This window comes from Furipterus horrens, unplaced genomic scaffold (genome assembly GCF_987537825.1).
Source record: "Furipterus horrens unplaced genomic scaffold, mFurHor1.1.pri manual_scaffold_5, whole genome shotgun sequence".
Classification (NCBI taxonomy): Eukaryota; Metazoa; Chordata; class Mammalia; order Chiroptera; family Furipteridae; genus Furipterus; species Furipterus horrens.
In genome coordinates this window covers 183,541,967-183,556,853 of record NW_028327175.1, presented here as the reverse complement: position 1 = coordinate 183,556,853, position 14,887 = coordinate 183,541,967, and the positions used below count along the sequence as shown (strand labels likewise).

Below are 14,887 nucleotides of genomic sequence, written 5' to 3'. Positions count from 1 at the left end.
CGGAGAGACAAAGAGGTTGGGGAGGGAGTGGAGGTCAGAAAATGAAGTCAGTAAGTGGCAACCTTTGTTCTGAGAAGTTTGCAGTAGAGAAAAGAGAATTGGATGGTGACTGGTGGGGAAGCAGGGCTGAAGGAAGGCCTGATTTGAAAATAGGGGGGTCTTGAGGGCAGAATAGAAGAAACCATAAAAGACACAAGAAACCAAAAAGAGGTCATTGATAGCACATGGTCTAACAGGACATTGGAGGCATGAGCTGGAAATCACAGCTGGAAAGGGTTACATTTTGTTCCTACAAAAATGTCAGGAGGGTGGGAACACTGAGATTTGGATAAGAAAGTTGGGGTCAGATTTCTGTCAGATGTCCTCGTCTTCCTCGCTAAGAAGAAACGTCATCCACTGAACACCTGAGGGGAGGGGCTGATACTGGGGGCCTGAGAAAGTGGACACATGCAGGACAGCCCTCATGGAAAGTAGGAGCAGTGGAGAGAACCCATGGCGGGGCCCGGGCATAAATCTTGCAGAGGTGGAGTTACTTAGGTTCCTGGAAGACAAACTCAAGTCCTGCATATTTTCACCACACCCTCAGTACCTTGACTACAGGTGCAAAGAACACTAATGGCTGAGTTCGTCCAGTATTAGGAGTGGGCAAACCAGCCTGAGTGGACATTCAAGGGGCCGGAGCATGTCGGTGCTGCTGGATGGGGTGGTCATGGAGAACTCCCTGGAGTAGGCCTCCTGCCAGGGAAAGAAGCTGAGTCCATCCAAGCTGGGTTGAAAAGGCCAATAGACATCTTATCAGGAGACTCCTTTATCTGTTCATCAACAATGTCCCTGTCACTTATGTTGAAAGGCTACTTTAAATATCTAGTAAATAAATTCGGATCTAAAGATTTAGCGAAGGCGATTCTGTAATGTGGTATCTTGCTTGGGAAGAAACGATTCTTTAAACCTATCGATGACCACTAGTGGTGTTGTGTTGACTTCCGTTTTCTTTCAGAGGTGGGCAGAGGCGTTTTACAAATATCCACAGTGTCTCTTTTGGAAACAGACATAGTGGAAGTGATGGTGCTTTCATCACTTCCAGGAACAGGAAGAAGCAGGTTGGAAATATTTACTCTGCCTAAAATACTATCACAAGGTAAAGAAAAGACAAGCAACCAGTTCTGTCCTGGGTTCAGACAAATAGTTGATATAACTTTTTTTTCCCCTGGTGATAGCATTTTTTTTTTCTTAACACGTGAAGAGGTAAAGTGGCCATTTTTTGTGTATCTTACAAAGTGAAACTAATGAGGCTGCTAAACAATGTGAAACGTGGGCTTTCTTCTAGGCCTTGTCATTCATATGAATCTGTCCAATTACCAGAGAAAAGAGGCAGGACCGACTGGCACTTTTGTCAAATCGATTTGTCATTTTGTGATGTCTCTCTTTTGTAGTTTTAAATTTACATAGTCAAATTCATATAGGTTACTGGGTAGTTCCTTTCACTGATAAAATTCTAAAGAAAGCTTCCTGGCTAGAGTTCTGATAAAAAACACTCTGTTTTAGGTAACTAATATCTGGGTAGCTATTTTGCAAATATATAATTATAGAATATAAGATAGCCAGAATCTCAAAGTACTTTTATATATTATTAACCATGTTTTAATTAAAGATCATCATGAGTTTCTTTTAATATGTCTATTTAATTGATGTAATTAACCAAGGCCTTATAAAAGATATTTTATTCACTATCAATTATTTAATATTCAAGTGTTTCTAATGGAGCCAAGTTGTTTTTAAATCATTTTTATCACCTAATAGCCTCTGCATTATTAATTGAGTATTTAAATTCTTCATATCACTTTTCATAGTTGTTCATAATAATTTAAAAATAAAATCAATATATGGTGCAAGTGACCTCTCTTCTTCCTTAAATCTTACAGTTTCTGAAACCTTTGCTGATGAAAGAGGGAGGATGAGAGATGAATTCATTCATAGGTTCCTGTATGAGATAGAGCACAGCCTGTCCTCTGCAGTGCTGGACTTCCAAAGTAACCGGATATATGGCTTCTGTAGCGAAGTGCCCTACGTCTGCAGCTACCTTCTTCCTCAAAAAGTATGCCAAAACTGCCCTGGCTGGTGTGGCTCAGTGGGTTGAGTGCTAGCCTGTGACCCAAAGGGTCGCAGGTTCGATTCCCAGTGAGGGCACATACCTGGGTTGCAAGCCAGGTCCCCAGTTGGAGGTGCATGAGAGGCAACCACACATTGATGTTTCTCTCCCTCTTTCTCACTTCCTTCCCCTCTCTCAAAAAAATAAATAAGTAAATTGTTTTTTTAAAGTATGCCAAAACTTAAGCTTACTATCATATATCTTAGCGATCAAGATTGACACATTGTATTAATTAGACATGATCCATGCCTTAATATTACAGTCCAGTTAACAAATGGCTTTATTGTTGTAACATAATTGCCTTGAATTAGATATGTATTAGCATGATTTGTTAATCCATTAAAATATGTTTGAGCAACCTCACACTTGTGCTACATCTATCATACTTGTCAGATAAACATGCAAATGACCCAATATTAGTTCAGTGCCTTGAAAAACCAATCTAACATTAGAAAATCTATCCCACAGGTGTCAGGAGCTACAGGGTTGGTGATTTTTCAGTGGAAATTTGCACCTAGACCCTAAGCAAAATTGCACAAAGTAGTTAAACTATGTTTCTGGCACCTTTCATCTCCCTCTCTTCAAGCCTCTCGCATATTGCATCACCTCCTGACACATACTCTGACCCAGATTATTTACCATCCTTCCTCCCAGAACCCTTCAGTCAAAGCCCTTCTCTCCCAGAGTAGCCCATGTCAGCAAGGTGTGAGACCAAGAAACTCAGGAAAGGAAGAAATGGCTAGTGATAGGGGGATTCAAGAAAAGCTTCATGGACTAAGTAAAACGTGAACTGAACTTTGAAGAATAGGTTAGGTGAAGACATGGAGAAATATTGTGGACCATGTTGGTGGGGGTGGGACTGGGGTTGCTGAGGTCAAGAGGGGCTAGATTGGTGGGGATGTGGAGGGGAAGGGCATTCCAGACAAGTCACGGCTCGTGCAGAGACTTGGAGGTGGAAGTGCATGAAACACATAGGGGGCATAGTGAATAATTTATTTTGACTTGAGCATGGGGATATATGAAAATGATTAGTGAGGAAGATTGTCAGTATAGTCTGGGACCGGTAGCTAACATGTAAAGACTTTCCTTAGTTGGCCAAATTTTATTTTCAAACAAAGATGAACAAATGTGATACAAATGCAGGTGCCCACTTTATCATGTATCAATTTATTTCCAATGACAGAGTTTGCAAACTTGAATCTGACTGTATATGCACAACTGCAAACCTTAAGTTGCTGCTCCCCTGATCTTTTCTGTAATGCAGTCATTTTCTTTGATTGGCAGGAACATAGTGGTATTTGCATTCTTAAGCCATACCAAAAAGTGCAGAGCAAACAATATGGACCTGGAGTGCTGTCTCTGTCTCCGCATGGATTGTGGCTCATAACAAGAGCAAAATGTGGAACTCTGTGTATACGAGACGTTCACACTTTGGTAAACTTTTTTTTTTTTTTAAATAATGGAGTGTATATCTTGATCTCATATAAGAGGCAAAAGCCCTTAAGATAGGAATTGGAATTCTTCATTAGGTAAATTGAGCCATAACTTATTACTACCGATGGTGTCATTGACTTTAACACGAGGTGTATTTATGTGCTGAGGTTTGAGTCTCTGAGGGAAGAAACACCAGCCAGGGAGTGAGATCAGCAAAGAACAAGCCTGGGGCAGTTCTGCCGTAGGTGAGCTCCAGCCCAGCTCCTCCACCACTTAGTTGTGCGCCTTGGAAACTCACTGAGCTTCAGATGCTCCTCTGTAATACTTGGGAAGCCTGCTTGCTCTCACCCTGTGGGATTCTGGCAAGAGCCAGGGAGAGGGTGTACGCAAAATTGCTTTGGAAATAGTGAGTCGCTGTGCAAACCTATCTGCCTGGCCTGAAGGGCCTCTGGGCTGGTTGCTGCTGCTCCTGCCTGACTCTATGTGATGCTGGAAATAAATGCTCCGGTCATCGGTATAATTTAATGCAATCAGTGACTCTTACCCAGCATCTTACCCCACACATGTGAAGCATCGCAATGACCCACATGACACATGCCTATGGGTCCGGATCAACTGGGCCCTGGCTGTGCCCATCCAGCTCTCCTTGCTCACACACGCAAGAAAGCACATTTGGAACACAGTTGGGCAAAAGTGATATTATTGTTATACAGGAAAAACCTTAAATCCCTTAGAGATTTTTTGTAAGTGAACAATGCAAACTTTGTTATGCTGTCTCTTATTTAATTGATTTGTAATGTACACTATGACTGACAACAGCATGATATGGCAAGGCGTCAAAGTTTTGGGGGGCTATTCTATGCAAAGCACCTAATATAGGAGGTTACCGAGGGCAGCGCTGTTTGTACGGCAACCTATTGTCCATCAACAGAGGACTGGATAAATAAATAATGGTACATAAACAATGCATAAGTAAAATGTGGAATAGTGCACAGCTGTAATGCAGAATGAGGAGATCTTTATGCAGCACTATTGAAAGAACCCTAAGATATTGTTAGGGAGGAAAAGCAAGGTGCACAATATAGGTATTATACTACAATTTATGTTAAAAATTACTTTTGTAAAAATTTATTTATATGCGTAAAAAAACCTGAAAGTATGATATATTGAAGATACTGCCTCTGAGAGGTGTTTGGGGAATGGTGACAAGAAGATTGCACTGTGTGCGCTTTTATAGTTTTTGAATTTTTAACCATTTAAATGCATTACCTATTCAAAAGTGTTTTTAAAAATTAAGGTATCAAGGTCGAGAAGCAGTGTGACCCAGAAATCCCAGTGTTTAGCAAGGGGCTTAAACTATCACCTTGTGTACCAAATTACGTAGTGATATGTTTTGTTTGGGTTCCAGTTAAACAGGTTTCATTAACATTCTCCACGTGGGGCATATTCTTCTTTCTTCACAGTGCCCATCACTCTCTCATCACACGCAGCCTCTTTGCACAGGGGCAGAACTGGCCTGATGCTTAAAGGCATCTGAATTTGCCCCCTTTGCTTGTTCAAGGCCCCTCCCTTAACTTCAGAGCCGTCCACAAGTTCATTCGCTTCTCTGTGCTGGATTTTCCTGGTACAGATTGGTGGAGGTCACCACTCTCCTTCCATACTGGCACAGATGGGAGGATGAGTCAGCATGGCGAACATGCTTTGAACCAGGGGTTCTGAGTACCCAGTGTTACCCAAAGGTGACTTCCATACCAGCCAAAATGCTGTTGACAAATAAAAAGAAGTTCATCAACAAGCAATGTGCATGTAACACCCTCAGCGAAACCATGTGATGGAATTGTTTGTAACTTTTGCACTTTGTTCCTAAAACTATTAAGGAAACATTTGTTCGGTGTCAGAGTCATTCCCATCAGGCGCATGGAATTCAGTCTGTGAGAATTTCAGTGGACGGCCAGAACATTCTGGTGAATGGGAGAGATGATGGCACCCTTGTTTGCCTAAAGTGGAGGTACGTTCAGTAAACAGTGAGCAACCTCACATGGTACGGTGTTTTAAAATAAAGATTGTGTTATTATTTAGGTACAGCAAGGCCAGTATAACAAGAGACAACTGTGATTGAAAGGACTGTTATACCCACAGTCCCAAGAGCAGGGGGCACGCTGTGCTATTGGGGAGCCACCTAGAGGAGAACAGGGTGGGTAAGGAGGCAGAGGAAGCAAGGACACCATGGGCAAGAGCCTTTATATGGTTTCCATGCAAAGGAGCGGGCAGATGAAGAATTGACTGCTTTGGATAATTTCAGAGGTTCTGGGGCACAGGGGCTGCCCCAGGTGTCTGGTGAGGTGATCAGGGCAGGGAAACAGTGGCCCTAACTGTGGAAGCCAAGTGGAGGAGATGCTTGGGTGGAGGTTCTGGATTAGTTGGTTTGCATTTGAAAGGTGATCTCCAAAGTGAATTGTTTACTATTTCTAGGAGTTGGCTAACCCTGGGAAGGGAGTCCCTCCAGGGTCAGCATGGCCCCAGATGTCAAAGCATCAAAATACAGACACAGAAAAGATATGGTTAATACATATGAGATGATCAGTCCTCTTGTTCATAACACTTGTTGGAGGAGCACAAGAAATGAGGACAATTCTGAGTAGTCGCTGTCTTTAAAAACTCCCGCTTATCCCTGAAAACCCTTATGTAGATGTGTATGTATGTGTACACACATACAGACTGACTTGCCTAATGAGACTTTGCTTAGGCAATATTAACTTATTTAGACTTTGATTATACTAAAAGTAAAACTCTAGATAAAACAAATACTACTGAACATACAGATGATGACCAGAGAGCATGAAGGTGACAGCCAGAACTTTAAACGCTGCCTTGTTTGATCTGCGAATGGGCATTACTGGGTAAAGTGCAATTCACTTCCACAAAAATAGTGTCTCACAGGGCCTTATGTGATCAAAACTATCATCAAACATGGCCTTTCTCGGTCATGTTTAAAAATGTTAAATATTGAAGAGATTTTATAACAATTTTGGTAGCCACATAGTTCAAAGATTCACTTGAAAACTGCACCATCATGCCCATGTTACACATGAACTGTTAATTAACTTGTATTTCATATGTGCCTTAACTTATTCTTTATAGTCAGTGAACAAATAGCATCTCAGGTAACACCAAACAAGTGCAGGAGCCCTATTTATGGAAATAAAGACACTTACACCCATAGTAGTTAATCGAGTGGACTTCTGACTCAAAACAAAGTTGACTTTGAGGCCTCAGTCCAGGAAATCCTAGCTTATGACCTCAGGCACGTGACAACCCTTCCAAATCTTTGATAACAATGTTATTCACGGTGGGGTTTGCAGCACCTGTGAGTTTGTTAGAAATTCATGAGCCCTGCCCAGACTTTCTGAATCAGAATCTCCAGGAATTTGTTTTCATAAACCCGCCAGGTGATGCTGGTGTTCCCAAAGTTTTGAGATGTTCTGGTATATTGAGTGGGGCGGGGACTCTGAGGGTTGAACGTGACAGTGATTATGCACGAGACGGGTTCATGAAGCAGCACAGCGCCTAGGACATTTTAAGGGCTCAATCAGAGGACTGGCTTTTCTGGGCTGTAGCCACGGCGGGCATGGAGGACATGTAGGGTAAGGGTATGGGGACAGCATGAGGGGAGGGCCACCCAAATAGGTCAAGTGGCTCGTCGTGTCCTGGAGCCATGAACAGGCTCTCCTCTCAGAAGGAGGGCCCTAACAGCTACAGGGCAGCGCGGAGAGTTATGCACATATTTCTTTGTGTAGAAATGGTTGTGTACCTGGAAATAATCCTGCTGAGTGTGCCGTTTTAAAATTGTGATTCTATATCCTGTGTGTTTTCTCTTTTTATTAATATAGGCAGTTTGGAGGAAACCTAGCCAGTGAAATTCTTGAATATTGCCAGCAACTTTTAACTTCTCTGAGCGACACCATGGAGGAAGAGAATAATTATTTAAGTATAAGACAAAGCGATTCCTTGGATTTGGGATCAAAACCTGAACACACAGTTGAGTTCCCATATAGTTCTTTTTTTTTTCCTCCTTCTGTTGATGTAAGAAATGTCCAAACCCGTAAAGAATTTTTATAAGAGTTTATTTGAGCCAAATTGACAATTGCCAGGAAGCCAGATCTCAAATGCTCCCCAGGTGGACAGTTTTGCAGTTTATTTTATGCATCGTAAATTAGGAAAGGAACTAAGGAAGGTCAGGTGGGTGGTGGATTCCAGGGTAGTTAACGAGACTGTGTGCTCCATTGAGGGTGGTTACCCTTATTTCAAAGTCGTGTTGACCTGGATTCAGAAAAACAATGGATAGGGCTTGCTTAAGACGAAGATAAATTTTTTACTAAAAAAGTTATCTGCCTGGGACATGACTACCCACCGTAACCTGCCCATTTAAGAATTTATGATCAGATCACCCTGTGCGTTTCCTTCCCATACACCCCCCTTTTTTATCTCACTTCCTTTCTTTTTAAGTCAGCTATCAGTTTGCAGTTTTCTTGAAGCAGAAATTCAGTAATTTTTCTCTTTATCCAGGTACACCATTATTCTCAAAAAGAGCATGAGCTACATATAAGAGAAAAGTCAGCCTTTCTCAAAGCAATGGCAAATATTATACCTCAGGTCTTATTTAAACCATAGTACAAGATTCAGTCTTGCCTGGAAAAAAAATCTTACTACCAATTTTGATTTGTCAAAGTGGTCTGTCTTTTATACTTTTATGTCACATACATTATTTAGAAAGTACCTAGCCAGAGAACAACATTCATCCATTCAATCATTTAACAAATATTTATCAAGCACCTACAAAATGCTAGGCTGTGGGAAGTATAGGCATGAACAACATAGAAAAAGTTTCTGTTTTCATGAAGCTTACATTCTAATTGAGGGTTGGTAGTGAGCAGACAGAGAGCTAAATAAGTAAATAAGAAAAGGAGATAGTAACAAGATCTATTCAGTGAATAAAAATGGCTTGGTGTGATAGTGTTTGTCCGGAATAACCTCTCCAAGGAGAAGATGTTTAGGCAGAGACCTGAGCTAAAAGAGGGTGCCAGCATGCAACGTGGGGCAGAAGTACTCAGGGCAGAGAGAGAAAAGAGCTTGACGTGTCTGAGAACCTAAAAAACGCATGTGCAGTGGAAGGGAGCAGGAGAGAATGGTGGAGATGAGGCCCTCAAGGTGGGAAAGGCCAGGTAACAAAGGGCTTTGTAAACCAGGTGGAGTTTAGATTTAATTTCACATTTAATGAAAACCTATTAAAGTGTTCCAAGGAGAGAACTTATAAGCTCTTATTTACATTTTTGAAATAATTACTTCCTGCTGTGTGGAGGATGCTTTGTGTAGGGGACAGGAGTGGAAGCAGGGAGATTAGTTAAGAGGCTAGGGCAGAGATCCGGGTAACAAGGGTGGAGGTGGAGGAGTGTCGTGGACAGGAAGAGGTAGATTCCAGGTAGGTTTCCGAAGTAGAGTTGGCAGAACTCCCTGGTGGATTAGAGAGAAAGGGCCTTCTAGATTTTTAACTTGAACAACTATGCAGGAGATAATAGTAGTGAAGATGAGGAAGACTGTGGGTCAGGGAGCCACAGTGGGGAGAAAGAAGAGAATCTGAAATCAGTTACTCCTGCCAACCTTGAGAAGTCAAGAGAAGATACCAAATGGGCCACTGGATAGATGAGCCTTGAGTTCTGGGGAGAGGCCAGGACTGGAGATGTTGATTTGAGAGTCAAGGCCTGTGGATGGAATTAAAGGCCAGAAAACCAGGTGAGGTCATCATGGAAGAGTGAATGATAAGGAACAAAAGGGACCAGGACAGAGCATCTTCTAGAGATCCAGGAGAAGAATTTGGGGAGGCAAAGGAGACTGAGGAGGGGTGGCCCATGAGGTTGCGGGGGGCAGGAGAGTGTGACATCCCAAACTCGCAAAGACATTTTGCTGCGAAGAGAATAGAAAAGGGGCAGGAGCTGAAGGGAGATGCAGTGGTCAGTGGAGCGTAGCTTCCCTAGGACAGGAGATGCCAGCGCACACTTGGGAAAGGTTCAGTAGAAGAGAGAAATGGATGATGCAGAAGGGCAATGGGATTTTTTTTTTTAAGTGTAAAGGCCTTGAGAAGGTGGAAAAGATTAAGATCCTAAGTACAAAAGGTGGAGCAGGCCTTGATAGGAGCATTTGGTCTACAGGAACAGGAAGAAGAGTGATTTGGTGAACATGTGACCTATCTGATCATTTTTTTCTCAGTGAAAAGTGTAGCTGATATAAGGATGGACGGGCAGGAATTAAATTAATAAAATATTACATCTTGCTTAGGCAAAATGGTATTTTTTCTTTTTAAAAAATACAAGTTCAAAAGGACTCCAAACAATTATAGGAAGTAGCATGGGAGAAAAACTTGATGGATTTTAAACTTAAGAAATGCCTGTCTTTTTCTAAGGTGAACGAGGATATGGATTTAAGCATTGACTCATCACAAGAGGAATTAGTCCAAGTTGATAATACAAAGGAAATTCCCTGGATACAACAAAAAAGCCAAGAGGTATTTACAAAACATGGGAGAGGTTTGAAATAAGGCTTTGTAGGTTAGATTAGTTTCCTGTGAAAACCTGTTGGAAACATAGAAAGTAGCACGAGATACTACTTGGCAGAGCACTCCATTATACAAGTGTAACTTTCCTGAAAGCAAACAAACACCCTAAATACAGCCCAGTCTTTTAGATTAAGTTATAGGAGCTTTAAGAACTGTACTTAAGCTAATATGAAACCCAACAAAGCTGTCCGTGTAAGTCAAAGCGAAGAATGAATTGTGATACCTTGTGCTGGAGGGAGTTTTGGGGGAGCCGCACAGCTGATGTAAGAAAAGGTGGGCCAGGAGAGGGGACATCCCGGCTTCAGGTGTGCAGAAAGGTGACAAAGGTCGTATGGTAGTAGCTCGTGTCTGGATTCAGCCTGCTTATCTAGTCTCACTCAAGTTCCCACTAAAACAGCAGACTGCTTTTCCTCTGTCAACTATTCTCTATTTAATTTTTTTTACTTATTTCCTTTCCCTTCACCTTATAATGGAACAAAACTACTATGTTGCTTCAGTTGATGTGACAGCAATTGACTTAAGCAAGGTCTTGCAGTAGTGTTAAAAAAAATTTGTTTCTAGAGAAGCACTATTATGTATCTGTCTATGTATATTTGTGTCTGTATGGATGTAGGTATGTGTGTAGCTGTCAGATGCCCCTCTACCATTTCTTGTGCCTGTTTAAGTGAAATACTTGTCCCATTTCAGGCCCTCATAAAGGAAATTAAACTGTTTTCCAACAAAAGGAGAGAGATAAAAAGAGGAATCAAAGAACTTGCTAAAACTGTAAGTGTTGTGACTTCATATACTAATACATTTGACCCTCAATTTTAAATTACTTTTTGAACTTTTATTTTGCTCAATACAGCATGAACGGTACCTGTTTTTTTGTTTGTTTGTTTTTTCTGGCTGTATGTAAGCTCAGTTTTCTGAGGTATTTCCACAGGGTAGAAATTTTACCATATCACGCTACATGTAAGCAGCGGTTTGCTTCTCTATGTCTTCTCCAAATACTGTATCTTATTTTATAATTATGCTAATCCAAGTTATATGTTTACAATTTTATAAATTAAATGAGTTACATAATTAAAAGTAATATTTTAAGGCAGCACCTGCCTTACCTTTTTTCACTGTGATTCCTGTACTCTGGAGGTAACTGTTTTCAATTCTTTCAGGTTTTCTGTTTGGCTGTTTACCTCCATCTTTCTAAATAGTTTTCTTGATCCTGCTATCTCTCAACATTTCTCTTTCGACACTAACTATGGACTTGCTGGTGTGGAAAATCAGCGTTTCAGTTCTTTTACACCCACCCCATCCTTACAGCACATACATAAATTCATACTTAGTATGCACATTATTGTAGGTACATAAATATATTTCAAAGCTTAGCCACATGGTATATTATAATTACATTTCCATTTTTACAATTTTATTTTTCCTGAAACTAATAATTTCCTTTGTTTTGGATTGCCTATTCAAACTCTGTGAAAAATTTAAACAGCAACAGCAAACAACTTCTCACTACAAATGCCTGAGGAAATTAGGCTGTCTGAACTTTTTTTTTTTTTTTTTACAGTATTTTGTGACCTCCCTTCTAGAGTTTTCCATCTTCCAGCTCGAGTCTAATCACCTTGCTCTCTAACCAGGCACACAGTTGCTGTCCTAAGGGACTTCTCTTGTCCATCCTCCTGGAAAATCCTCTCACCTGCCTCCTGAATTGGAGCTCCTGTTTTGGAGGGTCCCATGGATTTTCCTTTGTTTTCTTGGTGTGCACTTTCCAGTAGCTTCCTAAGCAGGCCTGCCGTGTTGTCCCATGCTTGGGAACATCATTTATTAGTGGCTGTGCTTCCTCCTATCATTTACACGTAATACAATGTAAATGTCACCGCCCCCTAGAGTTGTACAATGCTTTGGCTCTTGAGAAGGAGTACACTTGGTTTTTCTTAAAACGTCTTTATCCCACTCACACACTCATTTGAGAGTTTGCTTCAGTGTTTTCTAGCTCTCAGCATTTGCTTTAAAGAATGCAATACTCTCTGATTCCCAGTTCTTTGTAGATAACCAGATTTTTCTATCTGAACTCTTATAGGACCCTTCCTTTTTTCCTGCTGTTATGCGCCTTGAGATGTCTGATGGATATTTTTGGTTTGCTGGTACAGATGTGCTCTCCACCCTGTCCTGAGCCTCAAGAGGCTGGCCTTTGTGGTGGCATCAATGAGCTGTCTTTCCTTTGGCTCCTGTTTGAGTTTAGCCATCGAGTAGTAACAGCAGGCAATCAGAGGGCAGGAGATGACTAGGATCAGGGTTTTTATTCCTCCTGTGGTGTTATGAGTTGGCAGTGACTGCCAGCCCTACCCTACAGCTACTTACCTCTTCAGGTTTCATTAAACACTCCCTACCGTTGCCCTTCAGACCTGGGAGTGGTGTCAGATTTCTTGCGGTTGCTGGCCTTAGATGCCTAGATGCCTAATTATGCCTTGCTGGTTTCCCTTACCCAGCCAAATCTTTTTTTTTTTTTTTTTTTTTTGACACTCTCGCTCCTCAATTACCCCATTTGAGTGTGCCATGTGTTTCATACCAGGACTCTAGTTTTTTTAAATTTATTTATTTATTTTTAGAGAGAGAGAGGAAAAAACATTAATTTGTTTCACTTATTTATGTATTTATTGATTGCTTTATATATGTGCCCTGACTGGGGATTAAGCCTGCAACCTTGGTGTATCAGGATGATGTTGTAACCAACTGAGCGACCCAGCCAGGGCAAGGACACCAGTTTGTATTTTGGGGTTTTTGGTTTTTTTTCCCCTCTTTCATATGCTGGGTATTGGTGAGTACTTTCAATAAGAAACTTGTCTTTCACTTCTGGTTGTTCTTAAATTTTTCTTTGTTAATTTCCTCCCCTTTGTTTTATTTTCCTGATCATTAATGAGGTTGAGCATCTTTTTATAACTCTAAAGACTATTTATATTTCCTCTTCTGCAAATTCCCTGTTTGTATCCTTTGCCTATTTTTTTCTATTGGGTTGTTAGTCTTTTTCTTTTTGACTGTAGGAGTTCTTTATTTTTATTATTAATATATTTATTTATGATAATTAGGGTTAGCAGAGCTGCAATAATAACTAAACTCAAAAAACATAATGGCATAGAAATAAGAAATGTATTTATTTCCCAAAAACAATTGTGGGTGGATATTGAAGTCAGAGCCACTCTGTTCCATGCGGTCGTTCAGAGACCTAGGCTGGTGGGGACTGCTAACTTCCCCACATGGCTTCTAAGGTTGTCCTGCATATCTCATCCCAGGCAACTGGAAGAGGGACAGCAGGGAGGTATGCGTGGGGCAAATCTAGAGGTGGCCCTGATTATTTGATTGAACTACCTGAAATTGCCGTTTTATATGGTTCAGCCTAATATACTACAAATATTTTCTGTCTTCTCTCAACTTTTATAATATGCCTTTTTAAATGCAGACTTTAAAAATTATGACTCAAGTGTATCGATCATTTTATGTATAGCTTTTGTCTTTGTGTCTGATTTTAAAAGGGCTTCCAAAGTCTTTATGTGTTTTCTTCTAATACTCCTTTATTTCAGCCGTAATTTATTTTCATGAATGGTATGAGATGTGGATCTAATTTCTTTTTTTTCAAGTAAATAGCCCATTTCATCAATGCTTTTTATTGAATATATAGTCCTTTTTCCACTGATTTGCAACTCCTCCTCTATCAATCTCTGGAGTCCCATGTATTTGAGATTGTTTCTAGACTCTCAATTCTGAAATTGAGTATTGATCTTTTCCTGGGATAATTCCAAACTATTTTGATTATTATAGCTTTATAAAATATTTTTATATATCGAAAGTAATTCTCCCTTTGCTTTTTTTTACAAAAAAAAAAAGTTGACTTTTTATGCACAGTTTTTCATTTGAATTTTAAAGTCAACTTGTCACACTCCATGAAAAACTGATTTAATTTTGATTGAGAATATATTGCTTATAATATGATTTGGGGAGGAACTTATATAATATATAATATATATTAATACATTTAACATACATTTATAATATAAATCTTATACAATAACATACATTATATAACTATAATAAATGTGTATCTATTCAATTTTTTAAGACTATTCTTTTGTAAAGTTTTGTAGTCTAAACATGACTATGATTTTTTAATTAAGGTTATTTTAGGTATCTTATAGTTAATTTTGCTTTTGTGAATGAAATATTTTTCTATGACATTGTCCAATTGATTATTACTGGTATACATGAGTGTTACTGATTTTACATCTGATCAACTTGCTGAGTTCTCTTTTTAGTTCTACTGTTTTATCAGTTGAGTCTCTTGGATCATCTAGTTACACTATTGTATGTTCTGAAAACCACATGTCTCTTCCTTATCAATCTTTGTGCTTCATTTCTTTTTCTTGTCATATGGCAAGGGCCTCTAACAGAATAGTGGTCATGGCAGCAGTCATCCTTCTCTTCTTCTTAAACTTAACAGGAATGCTACTAACTTTTAAGTATGATGTTTGCTGCAGCTTCTATCCCTTGTTACCTAAGAGTTTTTCTTATGAATTTTATTGTGAAATTGGTCAGATGCCTCGTAGTCCTCAGATAGACATTGGTCATTTTAAGCACCAAACCAGATTCCACTTGCAAATATTTTACTTAGAATTTTTGTATCTCTGTTTATAAGTAATATTGGTCTAATTTTC

The 14,887-nt window shown here is 40.0% G+C and overlaps 1 protein-coding gene across 1 annotated transcript in view; it reads left to right on the top strand.

Moving 5' to 3' along the window:
• The window catches only part of CFAP43 (cilia and flagella associated protein 43), an 85,955-nt gene that overhangs the window by 43,966 nt on the left and 27,102 nt on the right, over positions 1-14,887 (top strand). The window contains exons 13-19 of the mRNA XM_090279547.1: positions 998-1,138; positions 1,923-2,095; positions 3,434-3,583; positions 5,461-5,591; positions 7,474-7,621; positions 10,050-10,142; positions 10,881-10,958. Coding sequence (XP_090135673.1) covers positions 998-1,138; positions 1,923-2,095; positions 3,434-3,583; positions 5,461-5,591; positions 7,474-7,621; positions 10,050-10,142; positions 10,881-10,958 — 914 coding nt within the window. The remainder of the gene's footprint in view (positions 1-997; positions 1,139-1,922; positions 2,096-3,433; positions 3,584-5,460; positions 5,592-7,473; positions 7,622-10,049; positions 10,143-10,880; positions 10,959-14,887) is intronic.